The sequence below is a fragment of the Temnothorax nylanderi genome, unplaced genomic scaffold (assembly GCF_030848795.1).
Source record: "Temnothorax nylanderi isolate EJ_2023f unplaced genomic scaffold, tnyl_v1.0 TNYL_tig0007_pilon, whole genome shotgun sequence".
NCBI lineage: Eukaryota > Metazoa > Arthropoda > Insecta > Hymenoptera > Formicidae > Temnothorax > Temnothorax nylanderi.
Window position 1 is genome coordinate 1226202 of NW_027249069.1, and position 17732 is coordinate 1243933.

The 17732-nt window shown below is 43.9% G+C and overlaps 1 protein-coding gene across 1 annotated transcript in view; it reads left to right on the plus strand.

Annotated features, from left to right (window-relative positions):
• Nucleotides 1-17732, plus strand: part of Mbo (nuclear pore complex protein Nup88) — a 64542-nt gene that overhangs the window by 29846 nt on the left and 16964 nt on the right. Inside the window, exon 2 of the mRNA XM_071718895.1 lies at nucleotides 17211-17380. Coding sequence (XP_071574996.1) covers nucleotides 17211-17380 — 170 coding nt within the window. The remainder of the gene's footprint in view (nucleotides 1-17210; nucleotides 17381-17732) is intronic.

Consider the following 17732-nt stretch of genomic DNA (forward strand, 5'->3'; position numbering starts at 1 on the left):
AGCACATTATATTAGTAAGAAACATTAATGCTGGTACTATTATTCTTTATCGTTACAAATGTTTAATATAGCAAACAAAGTGATTATTAGATGTATATATGAGTTGCAAGATTGTTAAAATTAATGACATCCAAAGTTTTAATAATTCTTCGGAATGGTTGTTTAATCAATATGATTATACAGTTTGCCAAGTAATAGATTATTACTTTGACCGTAAAACGCTGGTCATCGGCCCCCTTTATAAAGCATTCCAACCTTGTTCCGGGAATCCCACAGGAATCCCAGCTGCCCTCCGTCGTAGTGGACCCTCTCTCGACCTAGGTCGAGATCGACGGCCTCGGATGTCTCTCCTATACCTTACCCTCTTTCGCTTTGCTGCCTTCCTATACGTTTGCTACTCGAAGATAATACGATCAAAACCCCCTGTGTATAAATTTATGCTCGGCACGTTCGCGCGAGTGAAATCATCTGGTAATACGAGGCGCAAGTGCCACCGTGCGCGCTCTCAGAATTATCCTTATCATTTCGAAAAACAAACTATCGAGTGAAAAAAGATTTATCTTTAAATTTTAATTAATTAATGAAGTAATAATCGACATCATAATATATTACTTGTACTGTTTAAATGAAATTTGTATAATTGATTATTTATATTTTTCTCACTTGCAGTCTTTGCATTAAAAGCGAAATGGATTATTAATCGTTCCCTAGGATATGTCACTTTAAGGTGATTTGCGTCTGAGCAGAGAAAGCGCAGAGGTATCTCCGATTACACGACGTTTGAGGAGATATAGCCACTCGCTGGCCACTACACGACCAATCGAGGGTCGTTTCTACCCCGAACTCCTGAATAGCCTTCGAACCGTAACCCTCGTGACCCCAACCCCATCGTTCCGGATGCAACAGGTGACATCCTTTCTCGATATCAGACCCATATGCCGTGCTGCAACATCTCCCCGATAGCTCTCGCCAGAAAGATTAATCGTACGTTTTGCGTATTCAATGTCTTTTTTTTAACTTCTTTATTGAATTTAACGGCTGAAATTCATGAACTTGTCGAATGCGTGGAAACGTACTTCTTTTCCCACATTAATTATTATGATATATAGATAACCGTATATTACACATTATGAACACTTAAAAGAAAGACAAAAATTACATAACTATTTTCTAAAATTATTATTATATAGCGATAACTACGATCATTTTTGTTCTACAGATATTAGCTACTCTGTTTTAAAATATTTTACTCGATTATTATTATAACAATCTTCATGTGAGGTTATTGTGCAATAATCAACGGAAATCATCGGTGATATTCTGCATAAGATTTTACCTTAATCTTATGAAAAGTTTAATATAGTAACGTGAAATTTGAATGGCATCTTATGACATCTTGGTGGAATTAAGACGGCATCTCAAAGCAAGGAATCAATGCTTTGGCAGTGATTTATGCCGGCAGAGGGGTCGGGGCGACCGGAGCCGTTTTTCGAAGTCTGTTTCCGATACCGCAGATCATTAATATTTTAATGCGTCTGTCATTTCATTCAACGGCGAAGGAAGAGGAAAATGCGGGGTCGCTTCTAGCGAAATCGAGGTCTCAATAATTACGTCACTTGCAGGCGCGCCCTGCTTTTGATTCATAGCACAACAGAACTGCGAAACTGTGCGGTGGGGTGGGCCTCTTCGGATAATCGGAATTCAATTAAACTATTAGCATCAGGCTTCCTCTGCCTGCCCTTGGAAGGAGAGGGTGATTGCGGGAACCGTGTCGGTGAGGGATTTAATGCGATGGAAGATCGAACAACATCGGCGAACGCCGGAGAAAGGAAATACCGTCCTTTAGAGCGTTTCGATAATCAAATAACGAATGTCTAGACACATCGAAATGTTACGATTGTCCGTTATATTAAACTTTCTCTATCGCGTACGTTGCGCATTGTATATACCTCGTATCGTAAATCCATGTCGCCATGGTACATCATATCCGGGTAATCTCTCAATAATTCAGAGGGACAACAATATTAATATTTCATTGCAAAACAATTTTTCATGTACCGCAACCCTCGTCGCAATCTACGGCTGATCTAAGGATTAAATAGCAACTTCTCCCGATTCCTCAAACGATAGCTGTGAATCCAAGAGTAGCTTCGAAGTAGACAAAACCAGGGAAGATCGCTTAAGCTGACATTTGGGAAGAGGATATTTCCTCCACGTGCGCGGGTGTGCGTCCGTGTTTATACACGCTCTCGCGTGGATTTTTGGGGGAGCGAGGTTTAGGACAACTGGAGCATCAATATACGGAGCACGGAATTCCAGCGTCGACGCGGAGCGGAGAAAGAGAGGAAAGGCGAAGAATTGCCAAGGGTGTATCCGCCAAGCATCATACATCATACGTAATGTCGGATCCGATTCTCATATTATATCCTTATACGTGGATAGATAGATTTATGTCACGTGTGACGAGCCCAGAACGAACTCAGGCATTCAGCTCAGACGCTCGCGATGGCAAAGGCGGAACGAAAATCGACAGAGTTCTTCTGCGTTTTCGTTTTATTTCAGACGAGCGCGAAACTCCGCTGTCTTTTACCATGCGACAAGATGTCCTTATTTGATCCTCGCGGACGTAGGGTAAAAGCGAAAAGTACATTCGAGTTTTAACAACATTGAATATTTGGTTATTACAAATATACATTTAGAGCGAAACAGAGCCAGAAATTCTCATTTCGTAAAATTCGCAGAATTTATACTTTAATTATTTTCAGTAAAAAAAGACAAATTGTTTTACTTGCGATTACGATGCGAGACTGTCACCGATTAGGTAAAAACTTCATTAATTCTTGTATATTTTTAAAACGTGTGTTTACTTATTCGAGAATTAGATTACTTATTGAATATAATTCATTATTCGATGCTTTAATTCTTTGCAAAATAGCTGATATCGATACGAAGAAATATATTTAGTGGCAATCTTTCGATTATACAAGAGTGTCTGGAGCGAGGAAATAATGGCAGCTGATTTGAATTTTACGACGGTTCCGAAATCGTGAATGCCGAAGCGTGGAACGCAATTTAAATTATAGTACCTATCTGTACATAATTTATGCCCTTGTTTTCTTGGCAACGCGCTATACCGCGCGTCTACTTTGGGAGAGAACGCGTTTCGCGGAAAATCGACGGCCGCGTTGGAAGGAAGGGGGGGGACGACACGCAATTTAAATTATCCTGAATAATTCTCGCAATATCCGATCTTTATGGCTCGGAAAATGCGACCGTCTTTCCGCAGCCTATAACGACACGATTTCCTCCGCCGGATAATGGCCTTCTTAATGCTCCTCCAATCTACCATTCGGCGAAATTTTACAAACGACGTTCGAATTTAGTAGCTCTCGGCTTTCGATCTATCGCCTCTATCTTTCCCACGAATAACTTTAATCTTATTATCGCATATTAATCTTGCTTTAATGGTAAATTTGCGCATTCTACTCATCTCATTATAACTGGCATTACGACGCATAAATTCAAGTGAGATTTTACTGTATTATCAATTATATCAAAATATCTAATTCGAGAAGTAAGTCACACATTCAAATTTTAATTGACGAAGGACGTCAAGCATCTTTCATTACGTAATACGCAATCGTCGACTTATATACAAAAATAAAAGCGAGATCGAGTCGATAGTGAGGAGGGAAAGGCCCGTCACGGGGAGTGGCGCGGTCGAAGCATATATCTTTGATTAACGACCGCGACACCGGCTATATATAAATACCATGGAGACCACGATACCAATCGAGCCCTCAGACGCACTCGGTAGCACCCCGCTAACAATAAGAAATATCGCAATGGGTAATTTATTACCGATGGCAAAAAGCATCAGTCGGCGCATCCGACGGGACTCGGGGCGTCGTCGCCGCCGTCGCCGTCGCCGCGTCGAACGAGCAGTTCGGCCGGCCGCGGTTACGGATGGCTCCTATTTATTACGTATATGACGATCTTGCGCCCGTCGCCGACTCGCTTCCGTTGCTAATCCCGCGTCCCAAGACCGAGAAAGACTGCGTCGCCGATGAGCAATCGCCATGATTTTCATAATCGACCGCCGTCGTTCCGATACGTCGTTCTTGTGCCGTTGGCGACTGTCTACGTTTCTTTTTATGATGAAATCGATTGAGAAGGATATATTGAAAGGAAGTGCAGAGACTGATACTTATCGCAGAGTCTTCGGTGCTTTACTCGTATATTTTCATTGATATAAACTTGTGTCTTTCTTAAATTTGTGTTATATTTCTCAATACAGAAATTACATCATACGTCTTCCCGAACATAAATTTAATGAGTTACAAAGTCATCAATATTGCTGTCGAATGTCGGTAGAAGCGTGAATACTTATACGTGAAGAAGGTGCATAAGCAAATTGTGAATATGATAATGCGCCTTCGCAATCCGACGTTGTATTTCAACGACGCTTCTCCTCGACTGCTCGATCATTTGTTTCCCGGAGCTCTACTCCATTTCACGACAACCTGACGAATGGGAATATTCCCTATCTCCTATGATTGCTTGAAGTGAGCGATTTTCACGCCAGCGCGAAATACTGAGGCAATATACCGTTGTGAGAAGCACGAGAGTTATTTAGGAATTCTCGTTCGACGTCTCTTTTCTTGTAGTTTTTTAATAATATCTTGAATATTAAACATTTTCATAACTACGCTTAAAAACTTTATTAAAGTTACTCCGGAAAGTAACTTTCTTTATTCATTCTTTAAATCTTAAGCGCTAAAGAATTTGACGATTTCAATCGTTGACTTAGGAATTATCTGTGCTTTGAATTTCTCAAAAGAAAAATTAACTCACATTAGTTAAGGAAGATGACAGTACCGTTAGTTTTAAAAGAAGAGAAGTATGAGGAATTTGATGTACCCCGCACACCGCGATATCCACAGACAAGGCGCTCTTCGCGGAAGCGACGCGCTTAATCGCGTATGGTCCGGAATTTCACAGAGACAGACTGGAAGGGGCCAGGGGAGGGAAACCCTTACAGTCGCGAGTATACGTATCGCCGAGAATTTATATTTTAAATCGACTCGCATTAGGAGCGCGCGTTTAAACCGCGGTAAGGTCGCATTCCCTCGCGGCCGAGGGCCGAGAGAAAGCACGTGCCGTGGCGTGGGCTTCCACACGTCGTATCAAACGCGCGTAATAACGTGACAAATGGCCACTTTACGTGGGCGACTACCGCGGGGACATTCTTGCCGGCGCGGGCATTATGGTTTAACGTTTGACGTCGGTCTCTTTAACCCCCCACGACGGCGACCCCTCCTTCATCTTCCATTGTCGAGCCTCCTTTAGGACCGAAGGGATGCAGAGGGTGCGACAACTCGGTTTAGTCATTCCGACATCCGCGAAACAACAAACGAGCATCAATATGTTTTGCCGGATCTCTGTAAAAATCTCGTCAGGCTACTCGAAACCGTATATAGAACATATCAGTGTTTTACTTCATTATACGCAGTCGCAAAAAGATTTTTTTTTTTTTTACTGATTTAAGTTCGAAGTCAACAGACGTCCTTTCCATCATCTGTTGCAACTTTTCTTCGATATATTAACGTAATATCGTTTATATTACGCTCTAAGATCTTGATCTTGAATACTTGAGAGCACTGCACTGCGATCCTAGATCGGATAGTGCGTGTACACAGTAAAAAATTTTGTGTCAATGGAAGTCCACTCTCAATTTTGTGTTAAAATAACTCATTCATCGTGTTAGTTTTGACATTTAGAAATGTTATATCGACATTTATAACATTTCTAAATGTCAAAAATAACACGACGTATGAGTTATTTTAACACAAAATTGAGAGTGGACTTCCATTGACACAAAATTTTTTACTGTGTAAGGCCGAGGTAACCAACCAAAGTTTTGATTTACATATGTCACGCTTTTAAAATAAATCTCGGTCGGATACGCTCGGAAAGTACTTCGGAAAGTTACCTGTTACACGCGGACTGGAAATTAAACCGGGATGCCCGTGTACAGGATGCGCACGTGTCCGCTCGTAAATGCACGCGCGCGGAGAACTCACGAGATATTTTACAATTACTGCGAAATCCATTAAGGCGAACCGAAATAGCGGCGTGCACGGGGCCCGCATATACATACACGCGTAAGAGCGCGCAGACGGAAATTCGCGAAACGACGAGAAGTTCTTGCGGAGTTATACGGTCTTCTCGTCGTCCTCTCGCGGTGAGCTAAGTCACGTCGTGGACTAGTTGGGAGAACACGCCCCGTGGAACTTGCGAATATTTATGTTTACTCGTTCGTTTACCTCGTTATTTATTCGAATACTCCCTTTGGACGCTAATCTCATAGGTTGCGGCTAAGATAAGCGGGATCACCGCCAAATCGTTAAGACTACATCAGTTTAAAAAGAAAATCAACAAGTTTCGAACGATATTATCTTTTCAAAAGTAGAATAGATCGATGTGGTCAAACATTGAGAAAAGGCGCTGTCGTAGTGCATATACGAAATAAGTACAATATTCGACTCGGAGTTAATATGTTTATTAATGTAAAACAATGAAAGAAATTCCAGTTTTACTCGGATACTTTTAATTCAGCATGTTTGAATCTACATATGTTAGATATAACTTTTGGCTTTAATGTTTTCTTCCCCGTTGAATTATTCCTGGCTCCTCGACTAGTACATTGGCGTTGGCGCGTCGAGGGATCTTCGCGTTTGTACACGAGAATGAAAGTCTGATAATAAGATCTAGCCGTAATACGGAGAACCACCTCGTAAGATCTCGCGAGAGGGCCTAAGATACGACACTCGCGTTGTGGTTTTAACTCCTAGTTATATTCCCGGGTAGGAGATTGCTAGATTCGGGCGAGCCGTATCTGCCTGTACGTACGTATATTCGCGTGGCCCATCTACATGAGGGTGTATTACGTAGAAACACGGGGCTGAAACCGGCACCCTTCGGAATTAGAGTCGCAAGTTAGAAACTGAGAGATACCGAGAGATATTTTTGAAAGATACAGCAATAAATTCCTTCGTATTCATTATAAAATCTGTTCTTTTTAAAATACTTCTTAGGCAGGTTTGAGACACAGCGATATATTGTAATTAAAAATATATTGATAACAGCCAGAATTTTCTCTCTTTCTCCCCACAGTTTCCGAGATCGCGAGATGTCTTGGCTTCGCACCGGGCAGGCACCTTCTCTCTCGCGAGAAATATATTTCTCTCCCCTGTGCTGATAGAAACAGTCACGGCGAGGATATTACGTATCACAACAATGCGCGGGCTGGCGTGTAAAAAACACGGTGTTTTCGGCAAAGCTAGAGAGCAGCCAGGAATTGCGGGTCGGAGTCCGGCGATGGCTCGGGAGGAGTCGCGCGAATAAAAGGGAAATGTATGGAAGGAAAGATCTAATTTGTTCCTGTCGGGTCCACTTTCGGATGCGTAGGTGGTGGTTCCTGAGGGAAGAGGGAGAGACGTGGTTTTCAGGGGGGGAGGGGGACAGGGTGGGCGGAATTAATATTCATAAGCGTCCAGAGAGGTCTCGAGGGCGGGGTCAACTTACATGTATCTTTCGCTACTGACCCGAGCCACCGGCGCGATAACGGTCGGGAATTAAAATACTGCCCGCAGGTTTTAACCCTTCTTCGTCGTTCGGGGGGTACGCGGTGTACGCGGACGTGACCGATGTCCCCGTAACCCTCGATGGTATAGCGGCGATGGTAGAGACGGGCGGCGTTTCCACTCGGAGATCCTTAAAACTTCGAATGTAACATCCCGCACAATCTTTTGCGGGATCTACTTGCTATTGTTCCGTGAAATGTAAATCTGGATTAAAGGGCACCGTTAGGAGGAGGAGGAGGAGGAGGAGGAGGAAAAAGCAGGACCAACCGTGGACCTCGCAGATTCGTCCTGAGAATTCGTAACGCGCGGATAAGCACGCGGGCGAGTGCGTCTTCTTCGGACGCGCATACGTGCTCGAAATGCATCGCCTGCAAAACGCAACAACTTATCCGCGCTAGATCTAAAGTAACTCTGGCATTGTTAAATTTAAATTCCATACTATATTAATGTAGCCTAGAAAATTACTTCCTGAGATTTTAGATAGCAAATTCTATAGGCATATACTTTTAAGAAGCTTTTTAAGAAGAGTTTATCCAAAAAATACTGATAGGACATTAATCCATTGAAATTCTAAAGTTTTTATTCGGTTTATTCTAGAATGTTATGCAAACCAATATTCTTTTAATAATAATTTTTAAGACAAACAACTTTCAATAAATTTATCTCTATTATTTAACAAGTGATCTTAAGTTCTCTCGATCGTAGATATTATTCCAGATCGGTAGATCTAGCATGTTGAAAAAGATGTCGAGCCGTATGTTACTTGCGGAGTTTACTCGTCGGATATCATTAGCCGAGGTGACTCATTGGGCGCGAAGTGACACAGCAGCGCTAAGGATATCTCGAAGATGGGGCTGGGGCTGGATGAGCCAGCGCTTCCTGTGGTACACAATTAGTCCTCGGGTATTAATCCTGCCCGCTGGCCGTTACCCGACAGGATATTATGCCGCTGGAGGCGGCGAACAATACGGATTATACGGGGAAAACGCTTCGATAGCGTTTCTAATACGGAATCCACGTGGGCGAGCGATGGTGGTGGTGATGGTACACTACCACCAACACCCCCCCGGTCGGCGGGAAAGCGAGTACGCCGTCCTCGTAAACGTTAGCCCACGGACCGACTTAACTTGGCTGGCAATAATAAAATGATATAGGAGGCGAAATATGCATTTAAATTATCGCCCCGCGATAATAATTTGCATACCGCCGCGCGGCGCCTCTCCGCCACTTCGATGGGCCCCCCGGTTCGCTTAGTTTAGCCCCGTTTAATTTAAATAATACTTCTCGGCGCGGGGGAAGCCGAGGCCGAGGCAAGATATACATAAAATCGCCATAACATTATAAATTATAACTGATACGGCTTATATCGCAAGAGCGAGAGCTCTCCTCTTTCTCATCCTCTCTCCCACCCTTTTCCCCTCCTCTCTTTCTCTTACGCTTTCTATCTTCTCTCCGTCGTCATCGTCGTCGCGCGCGGAGATGCGCATTCGGACGATTACGGATACCTAAAGGGCTCCTCGCCTGATTAAGGTGCGCCAAATGAGGCCCCTCGATCCCCGAACCATTAATTTCGAATCGCAGGAGCGGAAAGAGACCGAAAGTTAACCCCCGGGGCGAAGGGTTGACTCTCTCGCGGTGGATGATCGTAGAACGGTTTTTGCAGGCAGTGAAATACGTTTTAATTTAAAAACGTAAGCACGAACGGTAGATTTTGTTCCTTATATGTAAGTGTGTTTCAGGAACTCGCGGAATCGGGTTCGAATAGCCCCCTTAACACGAAAATTCTATAACAATAAAATGCTCGCGTCCATCATCCCCATTAGCCTAATAACGGGCGGAAAAATTAATAATCCGCCAGCGGATCGAAGAAACTCGAATTCTATGGTAATCAAATGGCGGTCATCGCGATATAAATTTCTCCCTTCCGTCCCCGCCGGTGATTCCACACTCGCAATTGCCACCGCCAATTCCATTCGCATCCACTCACGAGCGAAACGTGCCGCTGTGCCTCAAGGCTTACGTTATTATTTTATTAAGTCGTAATATAGAGAGACTACCAGGGTGTTGGAGTGTTCGCGTGATGCGACGACAGTTATGTACAGGGTGCCGCAGAAATCGAGTGCTTTTTTTAAATCATACATACGAGTGAATCTAAATTGAAAATAATGTGACGGATTTTTTCAGCTTTGAGATATCTGAAATTTTTAAGCTGCCAAGTTTTGATCAAAGATCGAAATCTTGCTTGGGTCTCCTTTCTCAGCTTGCTTCGACTGGACAATCGCTTTAGTGCTAGAATAAGAATTCTATCGATTAAGTAACTAGCGTTAATTATCAACATATTGATAGATATCACATTGATAATCGAGAAGCGATACGATCGCGGAATGTCGCGGGAAAACGCGCGATTTTCGCGACACCCCTTATACGCGTACGCACTCCGGTGGGTTTCCTCATACGTTGGACGGCCTCAAGCTATCCGTGCCGCGCGACGCTACCCATCGTCGTGCCAGCCCGGCCACGCAATTCCGCAAAGTATGCAGATCTAAGAATTCAAATGGCCGCCCTATACCGCCCGTAAAATGGCGGACAATCGCGCTCGTAAACCACTATATTAAAATTCTATATCGTCCCCCGTGTAGCCGTCACCTCTCCCCCCTTTCCTCCCGGCCATTGTCACCCCTTACCCCGTTCTTCGCGCTTTTCCCATCCTGCGGCAGGGTCCAGGCGGTAACCTTCCGCGCCCACCTACCGATCCTTACATTGTACGGAGTTTGCGGGGCTATTCACCGGACACGGACGTTCGCGTTTATGTGCGTGCCGCGGTCATGCGTGCGGACATTGGCGCCTCGTGGCCGAAGTATAAAATGAGCGAGCGCATTTACTTGCGGAAATGAGCCGGAAAAGCTACGGACATCGCGTCGCGCGAGGGCATAAAAAGCTGCAGTAAGATTCTTTCAGTCTTTCGAGATGATTAAGTAGACTTGCACTTTATTGGCATAAAAATATAAATAATGAATTTATTATTAACGAAGATTTTCGATTCTTATTTAGACCATTTGATCATCGTCACATTTTTGTTTATCTATATATATGTATTAAAATTACAATAATTATCATTTTTCTTCTTCACCCATAATTCATTTATTATAGATTAATTACATCTTACACCGATTAAGCGAACATCAAAGTAATAAAATGTGTTTATGCAACGTCAAATGATTAAGAATTTTTCAAACTTTATTAACATTAAACTGCGTTTTCATTATTATCTAGTATTTAATTTATACTGATATACACGATAACGCGATTGTTTGATGCTAGCATACACAACGAAAATATCGATATCATATTTTTACAATTGTCATAATCTGTGGCTGGAATACTCACTTGGTCGCGACCATTCACCGGGCATTCGCGTTTATGTGCACGTCGCGGTCATGCATGCGAACATCGGCGCCTCGGTTCTTAGATGTCCGGCTGGGAGGGCGTACGTCCAAGTACATGTGTATATAAAGTATGCATATCTCCACTTCAGAAAATACGGGTATATCAACCGCAGAGGCGCCGGCCGCAGCGATGTCGAAAGGAATTTTACTTCGCCGAGAAGTGCACGAGAAGAGGGGATCGCGGCTGTCTCTCTCTCTCTCTCTCTCTGCATAAGAACTGTATTCGACAAGCGCACAGAAACAATCCGTGCGGCTAAAACAAATTCTATAAACGCGCGAAAGAGAATTTTGATATTCTTTTAATATCATGAAAAGCAATCCGCGAACTTTGTCCCGCGTGACCGCGCTTATTACGCGAGGTATAATGTACCTCGGTTTAAACAACACCGAGTCGAATTAATGAGAATGACAGGACAGAACTGGTCGATTGTATCGAGTCAGCCGACGAATGCGAAAGATAGCATATCAAAAAGGGTGGCCACGAAATGTACAAGCACGCGTAATCGTGGCGGAATGGACGTGCCCCCGTGATATCGGCGAATTCTTTCACGAGAAGAAGGGGGTGTCGGAAGTGCGCGAGGGCGAGGAGAAAGCGGAGGTGAGTAACCGTAATGGCAATTACGGTTCGCGCATATCGCTGATTCACGTGTGTCTCACGTGTGTACGCAATGGCAAGAGCGTACGCAATAAGTTAATCGCGTTAGCGGCTCGCTTGATTAAACGAGCGATCAGCCTGATGGCTGTGTCCGCCGTGGGTGCGGCGCGGTCGGGCATTAATACAAAACTCGATTGTCATTCGTCGCCTGACCCCGCAACCCCCTGATTACGTCGATTCATTAACCGTGGCTGCTCTGTCCCAGCGGTAGCGGAGCAACGCTCCGGGGCCGCGGCCCCGAAAATCAACTGACCTTTATCAACGTCCTGTCGTAGGACTAAAATTGTCCGCACGCGATAAACGCCGTAAATGATGTTCCGCGATCGATACGTAGGAAGAAGCGATGCGTTTATTATGCGCTGAGAATTGTTCACAACCTAATATAAGAGAATTATTCGTCGCTACTGACGAGTTTGAATCCGAAGATTTTACCACGAATATCTGGAAATATTTGAAAAATAATTGTTTATATATTTACATTATATATGTATATAGAGTGTATTGTTTTAAATTTAATATAAAACTACAGTTATTACATCTCAAAAATCTTTTTAACAGCAAGAGATTAATACATATCCGTATTTCATCTATTTGTTTTCTGAAATGCGGCTCACGTGACTCAATTAATAATCGTCAATTGATCCCGCGTTTGCTGAGGTTGACACGACAAAGAGGCAGCGAGACGAAACCGGTTTCGACGTCGACGAATGACGCTTCCGCGCATTTAAAAGTTTTCTCCTCGTTAAGACGTATTCCTCGGGGTCGTCGTCGGCAGAGCCTAACGAGAGAGTGCCATGTTCCGCACTGTTGTTCCTGTCCCCTCCCACTTTCTCTCTTTCTCTCTCTCTTTCTCTCTTCCACTGTTAGAAACACATTTATTAACGGCAGCTCGACTCATCCCGCCGCTAAGTACCGGTAAGAGAGTATCCTCCCTGTTGCTTTTCCTCTTACCGAGAGCCTTCATTCACTTTAGGTAGCTGTCTGCCATCCCGTTCGGGGGCGCGGAGAGAAAAAAAGACGTTATATTGTCGACGCCTTATTAATCCGGAGGCGAGGGTGAGAGGGTGAAGGCTGCAAGCTTCGCCGAGGATGCTCGAGGTGTCGCGGGGTTGGGTCCTTTGAAGAAATTAAAAGAACAGAGGGTATAATGTGAACACATCCATTCCCTGATCCCCGCCGCGCACGCCTCCGCTCCTCCGTCTTTCTCCTTCTGTATCTTCTCTTTCTTTTTTTCTTTCTTTTTCCCCCCTGCGAAAGCGGGACCCATTAACATCGCCGTTGCGCGAACTCTCGCTAAGCACCAGTCGGATAGACATCTCGAGTCTTGTCACGGTTTCTTAAAATCCGACTTATATCCCGAGCTAGCCTCCCTTCTTGACTCGTTCTCTAAACGTTTTCCCTCGCCTTCTCGAATATCTTTCTTTTTCGTCTTTCTAATACGCTGTAAAATGAAACGAGAAATTATTCGCTGATGAGGAGTCGAGCAACAGAACTTTTATCCAATCGATAATGATAATTTTACTTGTTGATATAAACACGCGTCTACAGTAACGTCATTATATACATATCACGTAGTCACGCAAATTGATAAAAGCATAATGTACCGCGTGCGTTATCATTATCGTGAAATATATATTATTTTATAGAAGACGCGCCCCTAGTTCCCAACTTTGGAGACATATATATCCAGACGTCGCCACGCGAGTGACACGCATCCCCCTTGCATTTGTATCAATTCACATTCGGTAATACGCACGTTACTGCGAAAAGAGAAGTATACAGCCATTCCGCGCGAAGAGCGGTCGTCATAATGTAAGGCATCTACGTAAGGATGGCAAACGAGGACGTTAGCCGAATAATGCAAAGCAAACCCAAGCTGAGATATAGTCCGGCATTTGTTCATATTAAGGCTCTGTCATGGCGCTCGCAATGTTCGCACGTCGGGGTCAACCCTCCGCGTCCCCCCGTCCCCCGCTCTACACGCGACATTTCGGCCGCGTGCCCGCGTGTGTTTTGAAATTATATAGCGCGAGAACGCCCGACGTCGTTAGTCAACCCGCGCCGCATCTCGCTGTTAACTATGTGTATCTTGAGCACCCGTTACATCGCCATTTGTCAGGTCCGCTTCGCCGTACGCGCGCAATTTCGCGCGTTAAGTCGCGCGCACCCAGCGCGATATTTCGGCCGGCTGTGACAATCCGCGTCCGGGATTTGTCTTGGACCGATGTTTGTGTCGAGCAAACACCAACTAAATGCTACAATGCGAAAGGAATACATCGCCAAAGATCGTGCGCCTTTCTCCAGACATTAGTCGAAATATTCGCATGCGCACCGACTTAAATAAATACTTAATTCTGTTTACAGCATTTCACTAATAAATATATTTTACTGAGAAATTATATATACATATACATGTATAAAGTGGTAAAGACCTCGCACGAGAATCGACGGTCATCACAAGTACAATCTGGAATTCTCCTTGGTCTCCTAAGACATTCAATTCGACGAAAAGCGAAATTCAGACTCGTCGTCTGGCAAGCAGACTTTGATCATAAGTGACACGCGCGACTTTACGGTAAACCTAAGTTCTAAACTAATAAGGCAACACCACGGTGGTACGATCGGGGGAAAAGAGGGAGGGAGAAAGAGGTAGAGGCAGCGATGGAAGCAGAAGGGTCCAAGTTTCATGATGCTGCGAACCGGGTCACCGATTACGACGTTGATTGTCTACAAGGATAGGAGACAACCAAATTGGATAAGTTGAAGGAGCTGAATTTTCCTCGCCGTCCTGATCCCTATTAAGCTCGCGAAGATTTCACCCAGATATATATATTTTTCACTTCTGTGTATCAATTACATAGTATTTATGTCGATTGTGTTTTTTTTTATTTCTACAAAGTACAAAATATTTCAAGTTCCTTGAACATTTTATAATTCTTAAGAAATTAGTATAACGCTTTTATATGCATATCTCTGTTTTGAACATATCTATGTTGGATGTTTATTGAACTTGAAAATTGTTCGGTTCATTTTACAGTTATATTATACATACTTTTGCCATTTTTAATTTATATTTTCATTGCTGCATACCCGATCTTTCTTCATTCACTAGAACCATGTGTCACATCCAAAACCGATGTTACGAAAAAAAAAAAAGAATTATCGCTGATAGAGCACCACATTCGTTTTCCAGTTCGGGTTTTCGCGGCCGAAAGAGAACGAAGAGCGCGCGCTAGGTGGTTGGCGTCGGGTATAAATTTGCATTGAACGAAATGAGGCGCTATGGGGCATTCCAGTCCGAAGTTAATAGCTTCCCAACGATTAACTGTATCCCTCCACCCACGCACCATCCGTGCCCTACCCTCTTCACCCTCTCTTTCTCTCTCTCTCTCTCTCTCTCTCTCTCTCTCTCTCTCTCTCTCTACCTTTTCGCCGTTCATCCGCCCGCCCTCACAACCCTTGTTCTCTTTCTCTCTTGTTCTCCATATACATATCGTCCTTCTTGCTTCTCGTCGCACGCGCCACGTCCCAACTACCTATATCGTCCCTCCTAATAATGTATGTCCCAAAGGTCGCGAAATAACTGACTTCGACGGACGACGAATTTTGCGAGCGTTGTCGGCCGATCGAGTGAATCGTGAATCAGTCAGGGAAAAAACGCGCGATGAGCGCGACCAATATCTGTGATAAAAAGCAGCCCGTTCGCTTTTTACCGCGGCGATTGTGGCTTTTGCCTGCCTTGCGGGTTATCAATGCCACGCGGGACTTGGGAAAAGGCAACACCACTGGCGGCAGCCAATAGTTTCCAGGCGCGTGAAGGCGCCACGGGGGTTATAGGGCATAATTTAGTGGACAGTTTGATATACAAACAATCTTTAATGAAATTCTTGGTGTTCATTAATAACGCATTACAGCCTCGCGCGCCGGTGTGTCGGCATCGGTACTCGGGAATCCCGTTCTCCCCCTCCCTCCCGCTCTTCACCACCCCTTTTATACCCTTCCATTTTCCTGCTCATACTCCAGTGCCGTCGCTTCCGCGCGTACCATCGTCCGACACCCTTTACTGCGCCCTGGCTTTCAACTAACCCTTACCCCTCGCCGCCAGCGGAGTGTCCTGGATGAACCACCGCGTGAATACGTTTTTACGCTATCGCAATGATAATTCGATTTTCTGTCGATCGTATAAATCAATATACTCATCAATATAGTCCTTTGCTAATTTTAAAAGAAAAACATGATTTAATTGAATTTTATATTATAGCATTTTATTTGCGATGCGAAAAAAAGTATAGTTGTTGAATGATTTAGTGGCGCAATGATTCTTGGTAAGCATAAGTTCCGAAAGAAATAAAATGTTGTCAGAATGTACCCCCACATTAACCTATACCTTTTAAAATATTATTAAAATATTTTTACTTTGAAGATCCACGACATACCTCGCGCAAGTTTATTTCGTTCGCTTCGTCTGCGCTTTCGCGAGGCCACGTCGAACGCGAGACACGATACCCGATATATCGAGACGAAGAAGTCTCCCCTATCGGAGAAACCCGGGGAATAACCAGCCTCTGGGTAGGAAAAAAAGTAATTGCCCCTTGATACACGCCGATACCCCACCTGCGGGGATGCCGCTTCGTAATGATGTTCGCGTTGCCGAACTTAGTTCGAAATTAAATATCGGGGCAAGGAGGTGGAACGACGGGGGTGGCGGAGAAGAACGTCGAAGAGGTATCAGGAGGTTTGCGATGGGGGAAAAGAGCGGGCGACGTTGCGCACCTGCCTTTTTCCCGGGACAGCACGATAAAAATCAAACTGGAAAACAAACGAGGAGCGGGATCGTATTATAAAGTTTTTAATCGATAGACGATGCGCGTCTCGGAAAGCGGGTGGAGCAATGGGACGGGTAAGATATCTCGCGGCGGGTAGATAGGTAGACAGACGGGTGGGGGAGGGTGGAAAAAAGGAAAGGGAGGAAGGGTCCAAAGAGAAAACGGCGCGATCGGGCGAGGAATCCTGCGGCGTGCTTACTGGCTCGTGTAATAATGAATTTATACCTCGCGCAAGAACGCTTTCGGGATCGGCGACATACCACTTTTCTTTCTCGCTTCGCCTGCCTTCTTAGAATTTTAATTAATGAAAGCGCGGTCCCAGCTGTGTGATGAGATCTTTATTCGGAAGTCTTTATCTTAACGGATGCACGAGGACGTATCCACGTTACAGAAACGAGATGCAATTCTAGCTGTGGCAAGATATCTGTTAATCTCACGTGTATCTCTCTCGCGTTTGTATCTTTATTAAAAGTGATTTCTTTATAGATCTTTATAGGCAACTAAAATTTGAAATCAGGAAATCTTAACTTCAATTCTTTATATCGCATTAGCAAAATTATAAACGGTAATGTTATTAAGATGAAATAATATTTATGACCACGTACTAACAATATTCTTTACTTTTTATTCTTTATAGACACTACGGCCAACAGATCCGCCGATATTTGAGGTCACAAACGTACTGATAAACGAGACAGCAACGCAACTGGCACTATGGGGCAAGTTGGGGATCGCTCTCATGGAATTGCCGAAACGATGGGGCAAGGATGCCGTTTACGAAGGCGGCAAAGAAGAGATTCTTTGCACGTGAGTATACAATGTATACATTAATCTTGGAAATCTCTGTATTGCCTCTATGAAAATTGCGTTTAAATATTATGCAAGCAATAAAGAAAGGCTTGCTTATCTAAATCTTAATTCACAAAAAAAATAAGATCTTAATACGGATAATCATGTCACGATAAAACAATTATGTAAGTGAACCACAGCAATTTGTTCTTAATCACATATACATCTTTAGATCTTTTAAAAATAAGTTTGTAAAGCATATTAGTTGAAATGTATTTGTTAACGGTTTCTCCGAGTATTCACGGGAATGCGACAAAATAATTAAATTAGCAACACCGGAGCGACCGATGTCGACGATCGGTGTCTCATT